The 18447-nt window shown below is 43.4% G+C and overlaps 1 protein-coding gene across 8 annotated transcripts in view; it reads right to left on the minus strand.

Annotated features, from left to right (window-relative positions):
* Positions 1-18447, minus strand: part of CDC42SE2 (CDC42 small effector 2) — a 101083-nt gene that overhangs the window by 28485 nt on the left and 54151 nt on the right. For 7 of the 8 annotated variants that reach the window (XM_077936074.1, XM_028748080.2, XM_077936077.1 and 4 more), the window contains one exon: positions 9902-10205. The exons of the other annotated variant lie outside the window; for it this stretch is intronic. In XM_077936074.1, the coding sequence (XP_077792200.1) occupies positions 9902-9955 (54 nt within the window). In that variant the 5' untranslated portion in view covers positions 9956-10205. Of the gene's footprint in view, positions 1-9901; positions 10206-18447 lie in introns of those variants that run through there. 8 annotated transcript variants of the gene reach the window in all.

Here is an 18447-nt window from a genome sequence, read left to right on the forward strand (position 1 = left end):
TGCCCTTTCAGTGCAGATTTCAGTTTTGGAAAAGCAAGAAATCTGGTGGAGCCAGATCAGGAGAATATGGAGGGTGGGACAACTCAGTAATCTCAGTAACAATTTCACGTGGAATATGCATTTCTTCCGCTATCCTTCAGTCAGACAAATGGCGATTCCACATCAATAACTCATGAACTCTGCCGACATTTGCTGCCGTTCTGCTCATCAATGATCTTCCAGACCAAGAGTCATCTTCGAAGGTTTGCCGCCCTTCATGGAAACGCTTCAACCACTCATAAACTGTCTTTCAAGATACAGCTTCATCTCCATACACAATTGTGAGCATTTTGTGGGTTTCCAATGCCGATTGTATGTTTGAATATTTCTCGCTATCCGATTTCTGTTTGATTTCATCAAACTTTCTGGTCACACCTTGTATGATAAAGCTTGCATCTTACTTATTCACTAGGTTTCTCAGACTGTAATACACGGTGACATTGCAAGGCAATAAGTGTTGCACTAGCTTGCCCATGAGTTTGTGGAACAGCTCAAATAGATCTTTTAAATTCTGCTCATGGTTCTTTGGAGCGAAAGGCACCATGTAAGATCTGATTCAAGCTGTGGATGTCCAGTTCAAACATTGAGGTGTTCCAGCACAAATGCATTCTAACACTGACAGGAACATGACTCATTTTAGATGAACATCTCCTGGGGGCATGCAACTAGATGAATATATGAAAAAGATATACAGTAGATAAACATATATTTATTCAATGCCAGGAAAATGCCCATATACTGGTGTCAGCAGCTCAGTAAGACTCAGAAAGTGTAGCATATCTAGAGCACTCTTACAGATTTGTTTTGCTGTGTGTGCCTAAAGGGAATTTAATGCCCTACTTTAGAACTGGTTGATCACTCGTTTCATTTTAGCAGACAAGGAATTGAATTGCTTTAATTCACTACGAAGGGGTGCAACACGCTCAGAACAAGATTTGTTCAGAGCGACTAGCCGGATGACATCTACTTGTCCATTTCAATTTTACAGAAGGGATATGAAAACATTGTTCACTTTGCAGAAGTATCTCCCCCCACCAGTCCCAGGGGAAGGCTGCGAGTCAGAAAGAACAGCTTTGTAAGACGTGGTGCAGCAACAATCACATCTGTGCAGTGGTTTTCCTTGCACAAAGTCACATTGCACTAGTCTCTGCAGCAATTGAGTCTGTTGTGAGTTTGTCTTTTAAACACGGAGGGGAATGGACTCTAATCAGCAAAGTGTGCAGATAAAATGAGAGCCAAGAGAGTCTTTGACCTACATGTTGCTCTCAAGCTTTCAAACATCTGCGGTCCTTGAAGAACCTATCTAGAGGTCTTAAAGTGCTAGTGCCATTCCTGGTACATATTACTGACTAAAGAACACCAAGAAATCTGAAGTGTAGCATCTGAGTCTAAGGCGGGGAAGTGCTGTTGCTTTCCCCAACCACAGCAAGGTGTATACAAAACAGCAATTCTAGTTGCAACTGGAAACTTGTACAGGGCAAGAGATTGCCATTCCATACTGCTGATATGCAGACAAATTCTAATTGATGCCCCTCACAACATTTTGTACTACCTAAGTAGACACACCCTGAAAATGGTCCTCACCCATTTAAGCAACTGGTGCTTTTAAGCAACCGCAGGCTTTTCCTGATGGTCATTTCTGCAGAAGCAACACTTCAAATAGAGCATGCTGAATTCAGAACTAATACGTGGCCTTCTATCAGTTCTCTTGCTTTGCTCTCAAGCGCAATATTTTTGGCCAAGCAAGGAACTCAGCATGGTAATCCTGTTTCATCCCTTACCATCCTGATTCCCACTGACTTAACAGAGACGGCAAAGATGCTATCTATAATGATCATACTATAATATACTGCTTATCTCCAGTGTAATCAGAGTCCAATTAAAATCCTCGTATTACTCCATTATTTTTGTGAATGGTTCCCCCCCCCCCCCAGAAAATGAAGTGCTCTTTGGAAGAAGATTGGAAGAAATTTAAAGACTACCTACAGAAATACTGTAAAATTAATGAATGTTAGAATGATGTTGGAATGAAGTTAAGTGGTTTTAGCAGCAATGTTATTAAGGTCTATGTAAAAATGGATTGTTTAATAGATGTGAACTTGAAGTAATAATATACTAAGATAAAGGATTAAGATAAGAACAAAGAGGGAAAGGATTTGCTGAATTAACTAACTGAACTGGAATGCAAAAAAGGGAGGTGTGAGGAGGTCAGGGAAACAAGTGAATGAAAGACAAGATATGGAAAGACTGATTTGTTTTTAATTGTTGTTTTCTGTTTTCTGTATTTTCTTTTTTCTTTTTTTACTTTTCTTGTATTATTGTAATTTTGTTTGAAACTTTAATAATTATTATTTAAAAAAAGAAAATAAGAAAATGAAGTGCTCTTATCTTAGGATGAGCAGAAAATAGAGCCAAGATGATCAGAGGCTGGGAGTGCATGATGGAAATGTATAAAAGGATGTGTGGAGAAATTGGAAAGAGTCTCCCACACCCCGGCTGTCATAATAATAGAATTTGGGGCATTCCCCACTCCCAGCTGCTCCTATGGAAACCGGATATCCTGCTAGCAAGTGGTTGGGGTTGCACTGGCTTGTTGCTAATATTGCCCAGATCTGCCAGCGCCCCTTCTTCCTATGGGTTCTCGCCCTGTTTTAGTAGTATTACAAGTGCTGCCAAAGTGAGCAGAGGTTCTCTCCCTGCTGAGTCCTGGGGCAGCCTTTGCAGTCTCAGAGGACGTGTATCAAGATGTTCTTAAGTTGGCATCAGTGGCACCAAATCACTATGCCATGGCATTTTTTACTCTGGGATTGGTGGGACCAGGTCTTTAGCAGATGCGGCACCAGGGTGCAAATATCCACCCAGCTCCCCCAAATTACCACGGATAGTGTTGGGGTGGCCATAGCTGTGCACTGCCAGCCATCCGGGGGGGGGCGCAACTCTCCCCCATGCCGCTGCGGGAGAGCGATCCCCGCAGAGGCTTGGGAGGGAAGCTGTGTGCCCGCCAGCCATATGGTTGGCGGGACGCGGCTGGCGGGCATCCAGGGAAAAGGGAGGCCACTGGCAAAGCCACGTAGCTCCCCCACTTGCTGGGGTGCCCCTGAGAGGCCAGCACCCTGGTGCGACGCACCACTAAGCCCTATGGGAAAGACAGCTCTGCGTGGGACGTACCATGTAGCCTTTGGGGAGATCCTATTGCTATGACACCTACAAATACTTCAGGTAATTAGAGACTGGTTAAGTGGAGTTTTTTTTTTATTAAAAAAATAGCAAGTCCCCCTTGTTTGCAAGCACTTATTTTAAGAAGCCAGCAATCCTGAATTGTGGAGATTTTGATGACTGCAAAAACAGTGTACTGAAATATTTATTTAGACCATGCATTTAAAAATAATTTTATATGCACAACATTTTAATAGTTAAATTAAAACCAAGACAAACTTGCTTTGTTTCAACAGCGGAGTGGGGGGGGGAACCCACAGATTCCATCTGTACAGTGGTACCTCGGGTTCCATTCACTTCAGGTTACATACGCTTCAGGTTACAGACTCCACTAACCCAGAAATAGTACCTCAGGTTAAGAACTTTGCTTCAGGATGAGAACACAAATCGTGCTCTGGCGGTGTGGCAGCAGCGGGAGGCCCCATTAGCTAAAGTGGTGCTTCAGGTTAAGAACAGTTTCAGGTTAAGAACGGACCTCCGGAACGAATTAAGTACTTAACCCGAGGTACCACTGTATTTACATGCTGGTCAGCATTCATCCATTAATAATTTGCTAGAATGTAAGATATTTGAGCAATCAAAAACCTTTAATCAGTTGGCAGTCCCACCAATGGCATCTAATGCTGGCTGTGTTTATACCAATACCAAGCTGAATAAGATCGCAGTTCAAAAGGAGTGACGCTACATGCACAAACATGCCCTTTTGGTGATCTCGCTGAACAGCCAAGTTTGGATCACTGCAAGTGGAGCTTTTACTGGCTGAAGTAATCTCAGAGCATTCCAAAAAAAGTAAATGGCCCTTTAAATCAGTGTTTCCCAAACTTGGGTCTCTAGATTTTTTTTGGACTACAATTCCCATCATCCCTGACCACTGGTTCTGCTAGCTAGGGATGATGGGAGTTGTAGTCCAAAAACTGTTAGAAACCCAAGTTTGGGAAACATTGCTTTAAAGAGAGATAATATAGCAGAATTCATGTGGGGAGATTAGCAAGGAGACACTAGCCTAATAAACCACATCTGAGTTTTGAAATAAATTAACAGTCAATACCCTTAACTGTAATTGACACATCCAGTTTTAAATTCTAATTAGAACTGCAGGGCAGGTGGGGGCAAACCAGGATCCACACCAATGCAAATTTCTTTCCCTAGGTGAATATCAGTTTTGGGACTGGCCTGATTTTCAATGGGACTATGGTTGCGGAGATTAAGCCATATTCCCCATCCCAATATCCTACCTGCAGCTACTATTCCCATTTAAAAATAAATAGACAGACTCATTAATAATGAGCATACAGTTAACATCATATCCAGTTTGGTCCTAAATGCTGGACTGCAGAACAGTTGTACCTCGGAAGTCAAACAGAATCCGTTCCGGAAGTCCATTCGACTTCTAAAACTTTCGACTTTCAAAGCGCAGCTTCTGATTGGCTGCAGTAAGCTCCTGTAGCCAACCAGAAGCCGCGGAAGCCCCATTAGAGATTCGGCTTCCAAAAGAACGTTCAAAAAACTGGAACAGACACTTCCTGTTTTCGATTGTCCGGGAGCCAGAACGTTCAATCCCCAATGTGTTCAGGAGCCAAGGTACAACTGTACTGACATTATAGTTTTCTGAATTGTATTGTGGAGAATGCTTCGAAACTTGTAAATAAATACCAGGGAGAGAACGCTGCAAGAATAGTTTTGTCCTATTCATTTGAGTAGGGAGCCACTTCCATCTGAGCTCTGTGTATACTAAATTCCAGTGCCCACACATGGTCACAGAGTACATGCTTTCAAATGTTTTAAAAGTTAGAAACAAAATAAATCATTAGCTAGACTGAAATACCAACAACCTCAGATATGCAGATGACACAACCTTGATGGCAGAGAGGCGGAATTAAAGAATCTTTTAATGAAGGTGAAAGAGGAGAGCACAAAATATGGTCTGAAGCTCAACATCAAAAAAACGAAGATCATGGCCACTGGGCCCATCACCTCCTGGCAAATAGAAGGGGGGGGGGGGAATGGAGGCAGTGAGAGATTTTACTTTCTTGGGCTCCATGATCACTGCAGATGGTGACAGCAGCCACAAAATTAAAAGACGCCTGCTTCTTGGGAGAAAAGCAATGACAAACCTAGACAGCATCTTATAAAGCAGAGACATCACCTTGCCAACAAAGGTCCGTATAGTAAAAGCTATGGTGTCCCCAGTAGTGATGTATGGAAGTGAAAGCTGGACCATAAAGAAGGCTGATCGCCAAAGAATGGATGCTTTTGAATTATGGTGCTGGAGGAGACTCTTGAGAGTCCCATGGACTGCAAGAAGATCAAACCTCTCCATTCTTAAGGAAATCAGCCCTGAATGCTCACTGGAAGGACAGATCCTGAAGCTGAGGATCCAGTACTTTGGCCACCTCATGAGAAGACTCCCTGGAAAAGACCCTGATGTTGGGAAAGATGGCGGGCACAAGGAGAAGGGGATGACAGAGGACGAGATGGTTAGACAGTGTTCTCGAAGCTACTAACATGAGTTTGACCAAACTGTGGGAGGCAGTGGAAGACAGGAGAGCCTGGCGTGCTCTGGTCCATGGGGTCACGAAGAGTCGGACACGACTAAACGACTAAACAACAACAACAACAAACTGAAATACTGTTAACTTTAGACAGGAAAAAGTTCTATAAACCACCTGAGAAAGATGTCTGGCTGAGAGAGCTACTGTATTTTTCGTCCCATAGGACGCTCCGTCCCATAGGACGCACATAGGTTTTTTGGGGGAAAATAAAGGAAAATTTTTTTCCCTTTATTCCCCCCCCCCCCCAAAACCAGGTCGGGGAACAGCGGTATGGCGGCGCTCCGCCTCCCCGCTGTCCCCCGAGCTTGTGGGGCTGCGGATGTCTGCCTGGCGCGAGGGGCGCTCCGCTTCAGGGCGCCCTGCAGGAACTCCCACGGGCTCCCCTGGCTTGCTGATAGCTTCCTGAAGCCTGGAGAGCGAGAGGGGTCGGTGCGCACCGACCCCTCTCGCTCTCCAAGCTTCAGCGAAAGCCTGTATTCGCCCCATAGAACGCACACAGATTTCCCCTTCATTTTTGGAGAGGAAAAAGTGCATCCTATAGGGCAAAAAATACGGTATTCAATATTATTTGCAAATATTTTTATATACTTCACCTTTCAATTAAAGTATGTGTTTGCAGATGACACAGAATTTTTTACAAGTAAAAAATTCCAAAATATAGTACTGACAAATTCAGAGTTTTATGCTACATATGACCACTCTGCAAGATATAGCTACCAATCGAATTGGTTATTCTTCATTGACTTGTTTTCAGGGGCAGCAGCTGCTCCACATATTTTTCACAAAAAAATCTTAGAACTGAAGCACGGTACCAACAACAGATAACATTCTGCAGTATTCATTTTACAAGTGCATAAAGTATATCCTAAGTCCAAGCAAAACACTTAGAAATAAATCGCAGTAGCCCACTTTTTGAGAGAGAGCTTGAATTGCTATAGAAATCTCAAGCTCTGGAAGTGGATCCAAAAGGGAACAATGGCCAATTGTGCTACAGATGTATTGCATACATTGAAATATTCCATGAATTTTTTTTGCCTAAGTAGCAGCCCAATCCTTTTCCTCAAAGTTTCCATTTATCACAAACACCCAGCGTTCGATATATGATCTTAATGTCATTTCATTAACTGTCAATGCAATTTTAAGTAAAAAGACTGAGAATATGTATGTGTCTCTCTGTGTATGCATACATACAAACACCCACACACCCACTAGATGTTTCTAAAATAAATGTGAAGCATTTTAACTTTAGTGTGTCCAAGCCGCTTAAACAGAATTGAATTATTTTACTGGCTAGTGTCAAATATTCTATAGCAGGCTTCCTCAACCTCGGCCTATAACTATATAGTTAAAACAGACATAGGTAAACTCGGCCCTCCAGATGTTTTGAGACTACAATTCCCATCATCCCTGGCCACAAACATCTGGAGGGCCGAGGTTGAAGAAGCCTGTTCTATAGGTACAGTCATACCTTGGTTCTCAAACGTAATTGGGTATTTGTATTTATGTAATTGGGTATTTGATTGATTGATATTGGAATTGATATTATAATTTGGTATTGGTACAATGAGGCATATATTGGATTATTGTTATTGAAAACTAATAAAAATATATTTTTTTAAAAAAAGAAGGAAAATGACTTTCAATGTTTTTGTAGCTCCCACAATTAAAAAATGTGGAAATGATTTTGGATTTTATCTCAGAAAGCTTTCATAATTTACATATGCACATTTACTCATATTCAAGCACTCTGTTTTGAAACTTTAGATGTTAATAGAAGACAATGTGCCTACGAGTTAATCTGCACTTTCCTGAAACAAGCAAGGAAATAAGTAGTTTGCACAGCTCTTCTGGAAAGCAACACCTCCAGAATTCAATAGAAGATTTTATGCTGGGGATCTGTTTGTGTTCAGTTACGTGGCTGTCCAATAGCATTATCAAGTAATACAGCCCTAGAAGGACAACACATTTAAATCAGCCCGAAGAGTTCAAAATTGTCACTTTACTTTTAAAGATCTAGTAACTCCCCATTCTGGCATCTAAGGCATGAAGTCCTCCCAAAATTCTGTTCATTAAAGCTGGCATTTGGTCATTTTTATAGAGTGAACTGTGGAGGAGTAACTTGCTCACAGTCAAATATTAGCATCATTTTTCAGAATATTCCTTTGTCAGGATCTTCAAAATTGCATTCTCTGACAGTCGCAGCAGCAGTGCAGCTGAGGTTTCTGTTTTTGCAAAGGTCTGAAATTTTCAAAAAAAACCTGAGATCCGTCTAGATAGTGTCTGAATGTAACCATTCACATTATGATTTCAAGTACTTTACGGTCCCTATTTTGCCTTCTGTACGTTTTCATCCAAGGCATAGTACCCACACACACCTAAGTTTCCTGAAGGAGCATCTCCATCCCCATCGTTCAGCCCAGCCACTGAGATCCAGCTCTGAGGGCCTTCTGGCAGTTCCCTCCCTGCAAGATGGAAGGTCACAGGGAACCAGGCAGAGGGCCTTCTTGGTGGTGGTGCCCACCCTGTGGAATGCCCTCTCATTTTGACTCAAGAAAATCACCATTTTATAGTTCAAATTGGGGAAAATAAATACAGTAAATGGACAAAAGTACAAAGATTCACAAAATGTTTAGGGGTATGCGTACCCCTGTGTGCCCCCAGAAAAAAAGCACTGATTATTTTATTTTTTATTTTATTTTTTTAAAAAAAACTTTTTAAATCAGTTGTTTTTAACTCTGCTCCTTGCTGTGTTCTTTGCTGCATTTTTCATTCATGTTTATTATTATTTTATTGCCTGATTGTCATGGGGTTGTAATTCAACTAAATCACTGTGCAAGCAGAACAAATTCCCCATGCGCAACAGAACTGCTGTCCCCCAGTCTGTTGCAAAGGGTTGGGGGAAAAGTAGATTTGGGGGCCCATAGGATGAAAAGATATTCCACTGTGCTCACAGAAGTTGTTCTGTCTACATAACAGTTGCACACAGCCCATGTATTTTAACTTTCTTCCAAGGGAACTCTGTGTCTCTTTTAAAGAGCAAAGTATAAATATTAGAAATAACATTTCGTTTGTGAATCACATAGCAACCACCTCTGTTCTGGCATTGAGATATGTAAGCCTGCATGTTTCTCTCTCTCTCTCTCTCTCTCTCTCTCTCTCTCTCTCTCTCTCCCCCCCCCCCCCCCCCCCGTTGCTATGTCAGATGAGTATACAGCCACTGTCAAGCTTGTTATGGACTAGTTTAATAGCACAATATGCAACTATACAAATCTGGTATATGTAATATAATAGTATTTAGAACTTTATATCTGGCATTAGAGCAAGAGATGAAACATGTCTTTGCCTGAGAGGCATATTTGTAATATGTACTCCTTTTCTTAGGTACAAATTATTACAAGCCAGCATCTAGGAGGCATAAAGGGGAAATAGGTAAAGTCGAGGGGTACTTGTTTATATATCACATTCAGATTATATATGGGGTGTGTGTGTGTGTTTCTATCTTCATGCACTAAACAATATTTTCAAATCAGAGCTACAGTATGAATGGAAAGAGGTGCGGCTGCTGTAAGTTTGTCACTTGTCACATCAGAGGACTGATTTGCAGGGCTGTCTTAAGAATATATGGCGCCGGGGTCCAAGGATTCGCCTGGCGTGCCCCCCCCCCCCGGCGCACAGGAGGGCGGAGCCAGCCGGCCACCTCAGTGTCTTGCTGGCTTGGTCACCCCCGAACTCGTGGCTCAGATCCGCCCGCAGAAGAGCCCACCATGGCGCTCTCACCGACTCTCGGCCCTGGACTCTCAGCCTGGCTCCCCTGAGAGCCCAGTGCCCGGTGCCCCACACCCCTAGTGACTATGGGTAAGACGGCCCTGCTGATTTGAGTCCAACCAGATGCATCAAAAAGGACTTGTTCCACAGCACTAATGGAACTTAGGAATAGCCGTTGTCAACGCTATATTGGACAAAAGCCAGCAAGTTTGACTGCTTCTACAATGCAGCAGAGACATCCTGATAGCCCACGTACGAAAATGCACAAGAAAAAGTGAATGGAACCAACATTACCGAACAATGGAAAGCAAAGCAAAATTCATACTTACGGGCTGAGGCTGTTCTGCAATACAGCAGTTGAAACACAACCAGAACTCGCTCATTTTTGCTACCAGTTCAAAGTGCAAATACAGAGGTTAGGAGCGAGAGATAAAGCTCCAAATCTGTGAGATAGTATCTCCTCTTAGTCAATGTGCACAGGTCCCACAGAGGGGAAATAAAATCCGTCTTTTAAACTTTCCCCTGCAGTTCGCGTTGGCACCAGAGTAGCTGCTTTCTCCTTCTCTTCCCTCTCAAGATATCGGGCCCGGCATTACAGAAAACGATGTTCTACTCCAGCTTCCAAATAGTAACCTGGGAAAAGAAAAAGTAAAAATAAAATTCACAATGCTTGTTACACGGTTTCTAAAGCAACTGGTTTAAAATCTGTTGCTTGGCACTTAGAACCTACTAGGTTTGAGAACATTCTAGGTTCTACAACATTATGCACCAGACATCATTCAATAAAAAAAAAATATCCATTTTTACTCAGTAGAAAATAAATCTCAAAATACAGAGAATCAGAGCACAAACACTATATTACCTTTCTTCCTCACTCATGAGTATTAAGGGCTTAATAGTATCCCCATCAAACCCACGCAAATAGTCTATATCAACACTTTCTACATTGTATTGCAATGTGACAAGGGCAATGAAGTCCTCCTCCAGCTTTAAAAATATTCTTTTTTTCTTAACACAATTAAGGCGCTGACAGAGTGCCCCCTCCACACCACCAATGTTTGTTCATACCGCAAGCTCATTAAATAACCCAGCCTTGTTTAAGTGTGCTTCAACAACCTGGTTGGTGTCCGCATGCTGCCAGACGGGCATAATTTACTACTGCTATCCTGCTGCTTCAAGTAATAGTGTTTTTCAAAACGGAAAATAATATTTGAAGTATGAGCTGTTACCTTAAAAGGTTTTAAGCTCCTGGAGCGGAAAAACTGAGACGCACAAAATTCCACCCATTCTTTTGTGAAATTGAAGGGCTAGTTAATCTCTAACCTGAAACTATATAGCTGTTACACTTTGAAATGGGCAATGAAGCATTACTTTGGTCATTTGGCATATTACCTATTTTCCCAGCCTTGCCTTGTAAATCAAGGTCAAAATATATTACGCAGAAGACAGAGATTGCCGAATGCACCACTGTGAGCCCTTTGTGAAATTCATATAATCGCGTGCTTCCTCTTAATGCTGATTTTGGGTGGTCCTATACTTATCAGTTTGGAACGAAATGGGCCATTAAAAAACAGAGATAACCCATTCTGCATACAAAGTGAGCTCCCCAGGTATGCGGAAGTATAATACAGTGGTACCCCGCAAGACGAACGCCTCGCAAGACGGAAAACCCGCTAGACGAAAGGGTTTTCCGTTTTGGAGGCGCTTCGCAAAACGAATTTCCCTATGGGCTTGCTTCGCAAGACGAAAGCCCATAGGGAAATCTCCGGGACAGCGGGGAAGCGCAGCGCGTCTTCCCCACTGTCCTCGGACCTCCTCCCGCCGCCCGGCATCGGAACGAAGCTCCGATGCCGGGCGGCGGGGCGGGGACACCTTCTCCCGCCGCCCAGCTTCGGATGGCTTTCCTGAGGACTTGGGGTGGGAGGAGGGTTTTCCTTCCCACCGCCAACATTCAGAATGCTGTTCTGAATGTTGGCGGTGGGGAGGAAAAACCCTCCTCCCACGCAAGCCACGGGAACAGAGGGAAAGCGCTGTGCGCCTTCCCCTCTGTTCCCGTACCTGTCCTGAAGGCTTGCGGTGGGGAGAAAAGCCCTTCTCCGCACCGCCAGCCTGGCAAGCGGTTTCCCTAGGAACGCATTAATTGATTTTCAATGCATTCCTATGGGAAACCGTGCTTCGCAAGACGAAAAACTCGCAAGAAGAAAAAACTTGCGGAACGAATTAATTTTGTCTTGCGAGGCACCACTGTACTTTGCAAATTAAAAATGAAAGAAACGGGGGTGGGGGGGATACCCTGATCAAGACCTATGTTCCTTGCCTTCCAGCACCTGCTGAGAACAGCTGAGCTATGAAATTTTGTGGCTATTAGTCCTTTAGCATCATATAGCACAGTGGTGGGAAGTTTCAGGATGGTGGGAAAGAACGAAAAAAGTATCCCCCCCCCCACTTCCAAAACCTCTCTTCCACACACACACCCAAGCATCTAAATAGTGCTGCAAGGCTCCTATTAGAAATTGGGATAAACATCATTTTGTTGGGGGGCGGGCTCCTCTTGAATTCTGGTGTTAAAAGTAAGGACAAGTGTAATATCTCTTGTGGGCGAGTTCATTGCCACAAGCTGTAAACCATGGATAAACTAAGGCCTGGGGGCCGGATGTGGCCCAATCGCCTTCTAAATCCGGCCCGCAGACGGTCCAGGAATCAGCGTATTTTTACATGAGCAGAATGTGTGCTTTTATTTAAAATGCATCTCTGGGTTATTTGTGGGGCATAGGAATTCGTTCAATATTTTTTTTCAAAATATAGTCCGGCCCCCCACAAGGCCTAAGGGAGAGTGGACCGGCCCCCTGCTGAAAAGGTTTGCTGACCCCTGCTGTAAACTACTGTCATAATCAATGTACCATTGATATTTGAAGCATAAAAATGAAAGTCTTTTACAAAAATATATACAAAGAAACACCACAAGGACGTCAGTAGCTGCCCATGACATTTAACAAAGTGGACTCTTTTGTAGAAGATTGTGTTTTAATAGTATTAATTGTCTGCTGACAGGATAACAGACAGAAGTTATTTTAAGCAATGTTGCAACATAATAACTCAACTGTGTGAGTGGATGATACATGCCTAAAAAAACAAGGTACGTTGTTGGTGACCACTGGACTCAGAACTAGTCCATGACCTGGTTCTGGATTTTGATCTAGATCTAGAATGTGATCTCAACTGAGATTTTGGATCTAGCTGGTTCTTTTCACATTGATTCTTGTAGCAGGAGTAGTAGTGTTACCTTCCATAGTTTAAGGAGACAAGCATTTCTGAAGGCAGGGGGCAATTTGTGGTTAAACCACTGTGCCGCTTGGGCTTGCCGATCGAAAGGTTGGTATTTAGAATCCCTACAACGGGGTGAGCTCCCGTTGCTCAGTCCCATCTCCTGCCAACCTAGCAGTTCGAAAGCACACAGTGCAAGTAGATAAATAGGTACCGCTCTGGCGGGAAGGTAAGCGGCGTTTCCGTGCGCTGCTCTAGTTTAGTTATGCTGGCTTAGTGTGATGGCCTGGGATTCGGACTCGGAGGCTGAACCTGAGGGATCCCAGCCTGCACAGGATTCCCCACCTCCAGAACCAGCTGAGCTGGGGCTGGGGCATGAGCCTGAAGGGTCCTCATCTGTGCTGGATCCTCAGGTGCAGGCACCAGCTGTGTCTGCTCTGGCTCCAGAGGTGATGGAGGACCCATTGCCTGCAGGTGCTCCACTCTCAGCCCTGGTAGAGGAAGCTGAGGTTGCCTCTGAGTCCGGTAATCCTCCAGCCTCTCCTGAGCTGCAGAGGCTCAGGGCAGAGAGGCAGAGGGAACTAAGTTCTCGCAGGAGGAGTGCTTGCCTCCAGGCCAGGAGAGGCGAGTCACCTGTGGACCGGGACCGCACTATGCCTTGGGGCAGATAAAAGCCAGCCAGCCCCAGTCCAGGTTGCGGGAGCAACATTGTTGGTAGCCTGTACCTGCCTGCAGCCTGTCCTGCTCTTCTGCCAGAGTTCCTGACCTCACCCGACTCCCTGCCTTGGACCCAGCTTCAGTTTTGATGGACAGCCTCCCTACTGCACCCTCAACCTCAGACTGGACTCGGACCTTGCCGCACGGTTAACCCTTGGGACCAGCACACTTAGTCATGCTGGCCACATGACCCGGAAAAACTGTCTGCGGACAAACGTCGGCTCCCTCGGCCAGTAAAGCGAGATGAGTGCCACAACCCCAGAGTCATTTGTGACCGGACTTAACTGTCAGGGGTCCTTTACCTTTCAAAGAAAAGACTGTGCTTCTTTCTTTCCTCCATGACTGCAAGAACCAGGCCCAGTCCGTTGACACCAGATGCTATAGAGAAAGCCTGAGCCTGTCTGCCAGTCACAGTTTGGGAGGCTGAGGGCCAACTCACACAACTGCCGAATGTGTGGCCAGCTACTTTTCCTTCTTGGCCCAGATTGCATGTTGCTTCTGGTGAATGGATCAAAGCTTTCGACGACTCATGCGAGAGACGGAAAATCTACCTCTAAATGTGTGTTTCCATCTGCCGGTTCCAACACCTGCAGATCAGGCACTCCAATTAATTCCTAGAACTTCCTGTATAAATACTGCCATGAAAGCACAGGTTTATTACATGAAGTATAATTAAGCTAAGTCGGGCGTATAATTATTACTGGATTTTTAAGCAAGGAATTTTGCGACAGTACAACTAGTTCCTCTAGGTAAAAATTAATCTTTATTGTTTTTCGGAAATGGAGTTATTAAGCTGTTCGTGGGGAGAAAAAGTAGTTTGAAACATTCTGGTTCTGAGCAAGTGAAGTGATGGTGGCTACACTCTTGGTGGGGTATGGGGAAGTAGGGGCTTCAAATATTCGGGAAAAACTTTGCATTGCTCAAAAACATAGTGGGGAAGACAGTGTGCTAACTATTATCCAGGTGCTAACTATTTATGAGCATCAAGAGAACAGGCCTTTTCTGTGGTGGTTCCGGGATTATTTTATTTTTTAACATTGAGCACAATAATTTATTTGGAGTACCAGAGCTGAATCAAGTTCACAGCCTTTCTATTTTTCTTTTCTCTCTCTCCTTTTAATTTTTTATTTCATTTTGACAAAGTAATATCCGTAAATAAATAAGAATAAAAAATGTGCACCCCACCACTGAGACAATTCCACTGTAACTATCCAACTTCCCAAAATTTCAGCGCCTCTTGCGATGGTTTGACCCTGTTCCGTTTCAACAGTACAAATTCTACAAACACCTTCCGTACGTCCACAAAATCATTTCTCCTGCATATTCCCCATCTTACCTTAATGGTACATGTTAATTTATCATTAATAACTATATCCCGCACCTCTTTATACCATTCTTCCATTTTATATTCTGCTTGCCCCTTCCACTTCCTAGATATAATAATGCATGCAGCTGTCAGAAAAAATGTGAACAAGTCCTTCATAGCCTGTGAACCTTCCACCTCACTGTAAATTGATAATAATGCTCCCCAATTGTGGAATTCTCTCCCCAGATAGGCTTGCCTGGAGCCATCACTAAATGTCTTTAGTCACCAGGCAAAAACATTCCTCTTTACACAGGCCTATGGCTATTAAATAATCTATGGCCTAGGAAAGTATGAGGGAAAGGACTGTTATTATGATGACTATTTTATTATTAGGCTGCCTGTCAGTATGCTTTTTATTAAGTTTTTATTTCATTTTTATCATTGATGTTCTGAAATGTTGTACACCGCCCTGGGATCTTCTGATAAAGGGTGGTACAGTGGTACCTCCGTATAAGTCTGCCCCATCCAGCATCCATTTTGGCAGACGTCTCTGGCAGGTGCAGAAAAGCTAAATCGCGCTTTGCGCATGCGCAGCGGTGCTTTGTCGAGCGCCCTTTTCGTCAAGTGTCCGGGGCTCCGGAACAGATCCTGGACTCAAAACAAGGTACCACTGTATATAAATAATAATAATAATGACTTCAAGGGGCCTGCGGCTCTCCCTTCTTCCTGATGTTCATTATCTTTAAACAACACTTGGAGCAGAAAGCCCTTCAAACAGAGGACTGTCCTCTGTAAAACAGGACATGTGGCCATCCCTGGGGATTATATGACATTTAAAAATACATTTATCTGTGCATAAGTATAATAAGATACCAAGTATTCTAAATATAATTTTTTATTAATACTGATCTTTGGGAAACGCAGCGTAATGTGAGGAAAGTTCAGGACCTAAATGCTGCACTCTGAGAGACAAACCAAATTATTACATGTAGTACAGTTCTTGCCTGTCTAGGTTTCTCAGATTAATGAAGGTCCATGAGATTATCCCCTTAAACAAGATTGAAGTATAGTTGCAGACAACCAATATTTTTAATTGGCTAAAATTGTAGCGTTGCATAATTCAGCAACGGCATTCTAGGTAAAGGAGACTCCTGCAATGCACTCCTAATCACTTTATATCCCTAATCTTATTAGCTAGAGTGATGAATTTATTAAGAACTTAGATTTACAGCTAGCACTAAAGCTCAGAATTGGAGAAGCTTCCCTATCTTCTTCACCTACAACTATATTTGTGGTGTGAGAAACAGGACCATTATTCTCATTTCATAGATGACTAACCAAGGCTGAAGAGCTTGCTGTTTTCCCCACTGAAACTGTGCTACTGCCTTCCTTTAACAACATCACCTGGTTCCTGTAAACTTACAGGTGAAAGAGGAGAGAGGTTTTTCAGAAGGGAACTTCCAAAACCTTTTCCTCTGTAAGGCAATATGTAAGGACCTAACCCCAGGTTTATTAACTTTACATGGGTACCTTAGCCAAATATGCCTATGCTTTCAGACTGAGGCTTTCGACACCCATTACTTGCATATTTCTTCACACAACCCTCCAGAATTCACTACCACAAGATGTAGTGACAGCTAGGGCCGGGCTATATATCAATATATTGTCCAAAATTGGTGCTATTGGTTTCATAATTTTTGACCTGGAAATATATAGCGAATCATGAAATTTGTTAGAGCTGGGCAATATATTGTCCAAAACTGGTTTGAAGTCCATATTGTGGTATCAGTTTCATAAATTTTAACCTGGCAGTATATCGCAAATCGTGTGTGTGTCTGTGTGTGTGTGTGTGTGTGCAAAAATCACAATGTGGGAGAAAACGTGAGGCCATCCAAAGCCTCTACATAGCTCCATCCATATTTCAGACATCGTGATATATCAGTACAGTGGTATCTCGATATATGAACTTTATGATCTGTTCCGGAAGTCTGTTCTTAAACTGAAACCATGCGTAAACTGAGGCACACTTTCCCTAATGAGGCCTCCCGCCGCCGGTGCCCTTCCACCATTCGGCTTCTGTTCGTAGACTGAGGTAAAGTTTGCAAACCGGGACACTACTTCTGGTTTTGTGGAGTTTGTAAACCGAATAGTTCGTAAACAGGGCTGTTCTTAAACCAAGGTACCACTGTATATCACGATGTTGAGCTGGTGCTATATCATGATGTTGAAAACCAGATATCACCCAGCCCTACCTTTCGCCTCTACATAGTTCCAACCTTATTTCAGACATTGTGATATATCAATATATCGTGATGTTGAAAACCAGATATCGCCCAACCCTATTGATGGCCACCAACTGAAAGTGATTTTGACAAATTGTTGGAGGATAAGGCTATCAATGGCTAAGAATGGCTACTAGTCATTACGGCTGTATTCTAGCTTCAGGATCACAGGTAGCACATCTCTGAATACCACTTGATGAACAACAGTAGGGGAGGGCCATTGCCCTCATGTTTGTAGCTTCCCAAAGGAATCCAGTTGTTGAGTGTGGGAAACAAGGCATGGAACTGCAGGCAAAAGTTCTTACATTAAGGAAACTAATAATATTACTAGTACACATAATAAAACCACAACCAAAGTAACAGGTATGCTAGCTGTACTTAGTTCCCATCAAGTTATTGACTTACCTCTCATTTATTTCAATTAAAATAAGCACAACTAACTTTTCCAAGCACAATTCAAAGTGTTGGCGCTGACCTTTCAAGCCCTAAATGGCCTCGGCTCAGGATAACTGAAGTAGTGTCTCCACCCCCATCATTCAGCCCAGACACTGAGATCCAGCACCGAGGGCCTTCTAGTGGTTCCGTCACAGCGAGAAGTGAGGTTACAGGGAACCAGGCAGAGGGCCTTCTCGGTGGTGGCACCCACCCTGTGGAACGCCCTCCCATCAAATGTCAAGGAGATAAGTAACTATCTGACTTTTAGAAGACATCTGAAGGCAGCCCTGTTTAGGGAAGTTTTTGATGTTTTATCGTGTTTTCAATATTCTGTTGGGTACCGCCCAGAGTGGCTGGGCAAACCCAGCTAGATGGGCGGGGTATAAATAAATAGATAGGTAGGTAGGTAGGTAGATCCAAGGCAACCTTATAGAAATGAAAAAGAAACCAACCAACCTTAAACCAACAATGCCACCAGGGCAGCAAATAAAGACCTCCGTCAGAAATGAAGGGAGCATGTGCCACAACTCGGCAGGGCAAATTCTCAACAAAACAAAGAATGCTTCATGAGGCAACGGACACAAATGAAGGAGGAGATACATATCAACTAATTGAGCTTAGATGCCTCTCCAGCCCCTTTCAATTCATGGGCAGGGTTATGGTATTAGCTGGGGACTATAATGTATACAAGTGCCAATTCATGCTTGCAGTCCATAGGGGAGCGCATCAGGGTACAAAGGGTCGCTGTCCAATTTGTGACACGCCCTTGTTTCTTTGAAATGGTGCTCCCTTATGGTGGCTACCTTCATGGCCATTGCAATTTCTGCAGTCGTGATGGCTTTGCAAAGCGCTGCCATGAGCATGCAAATCC

Source organism: Podarcis muralis, chromosome 11, assembly GCF_964188315.1.
Source record: "Podarcis muralis chromosome 11, rPodMur119.hap1.1, whole genome shotgun sequence".
NCBI classification, from domain to species: Eukaryota; Metazoa; Chordata; class Lepidosauria; order Squamata; family Lacertidae; genus Podarcis; species Podarcis muralis.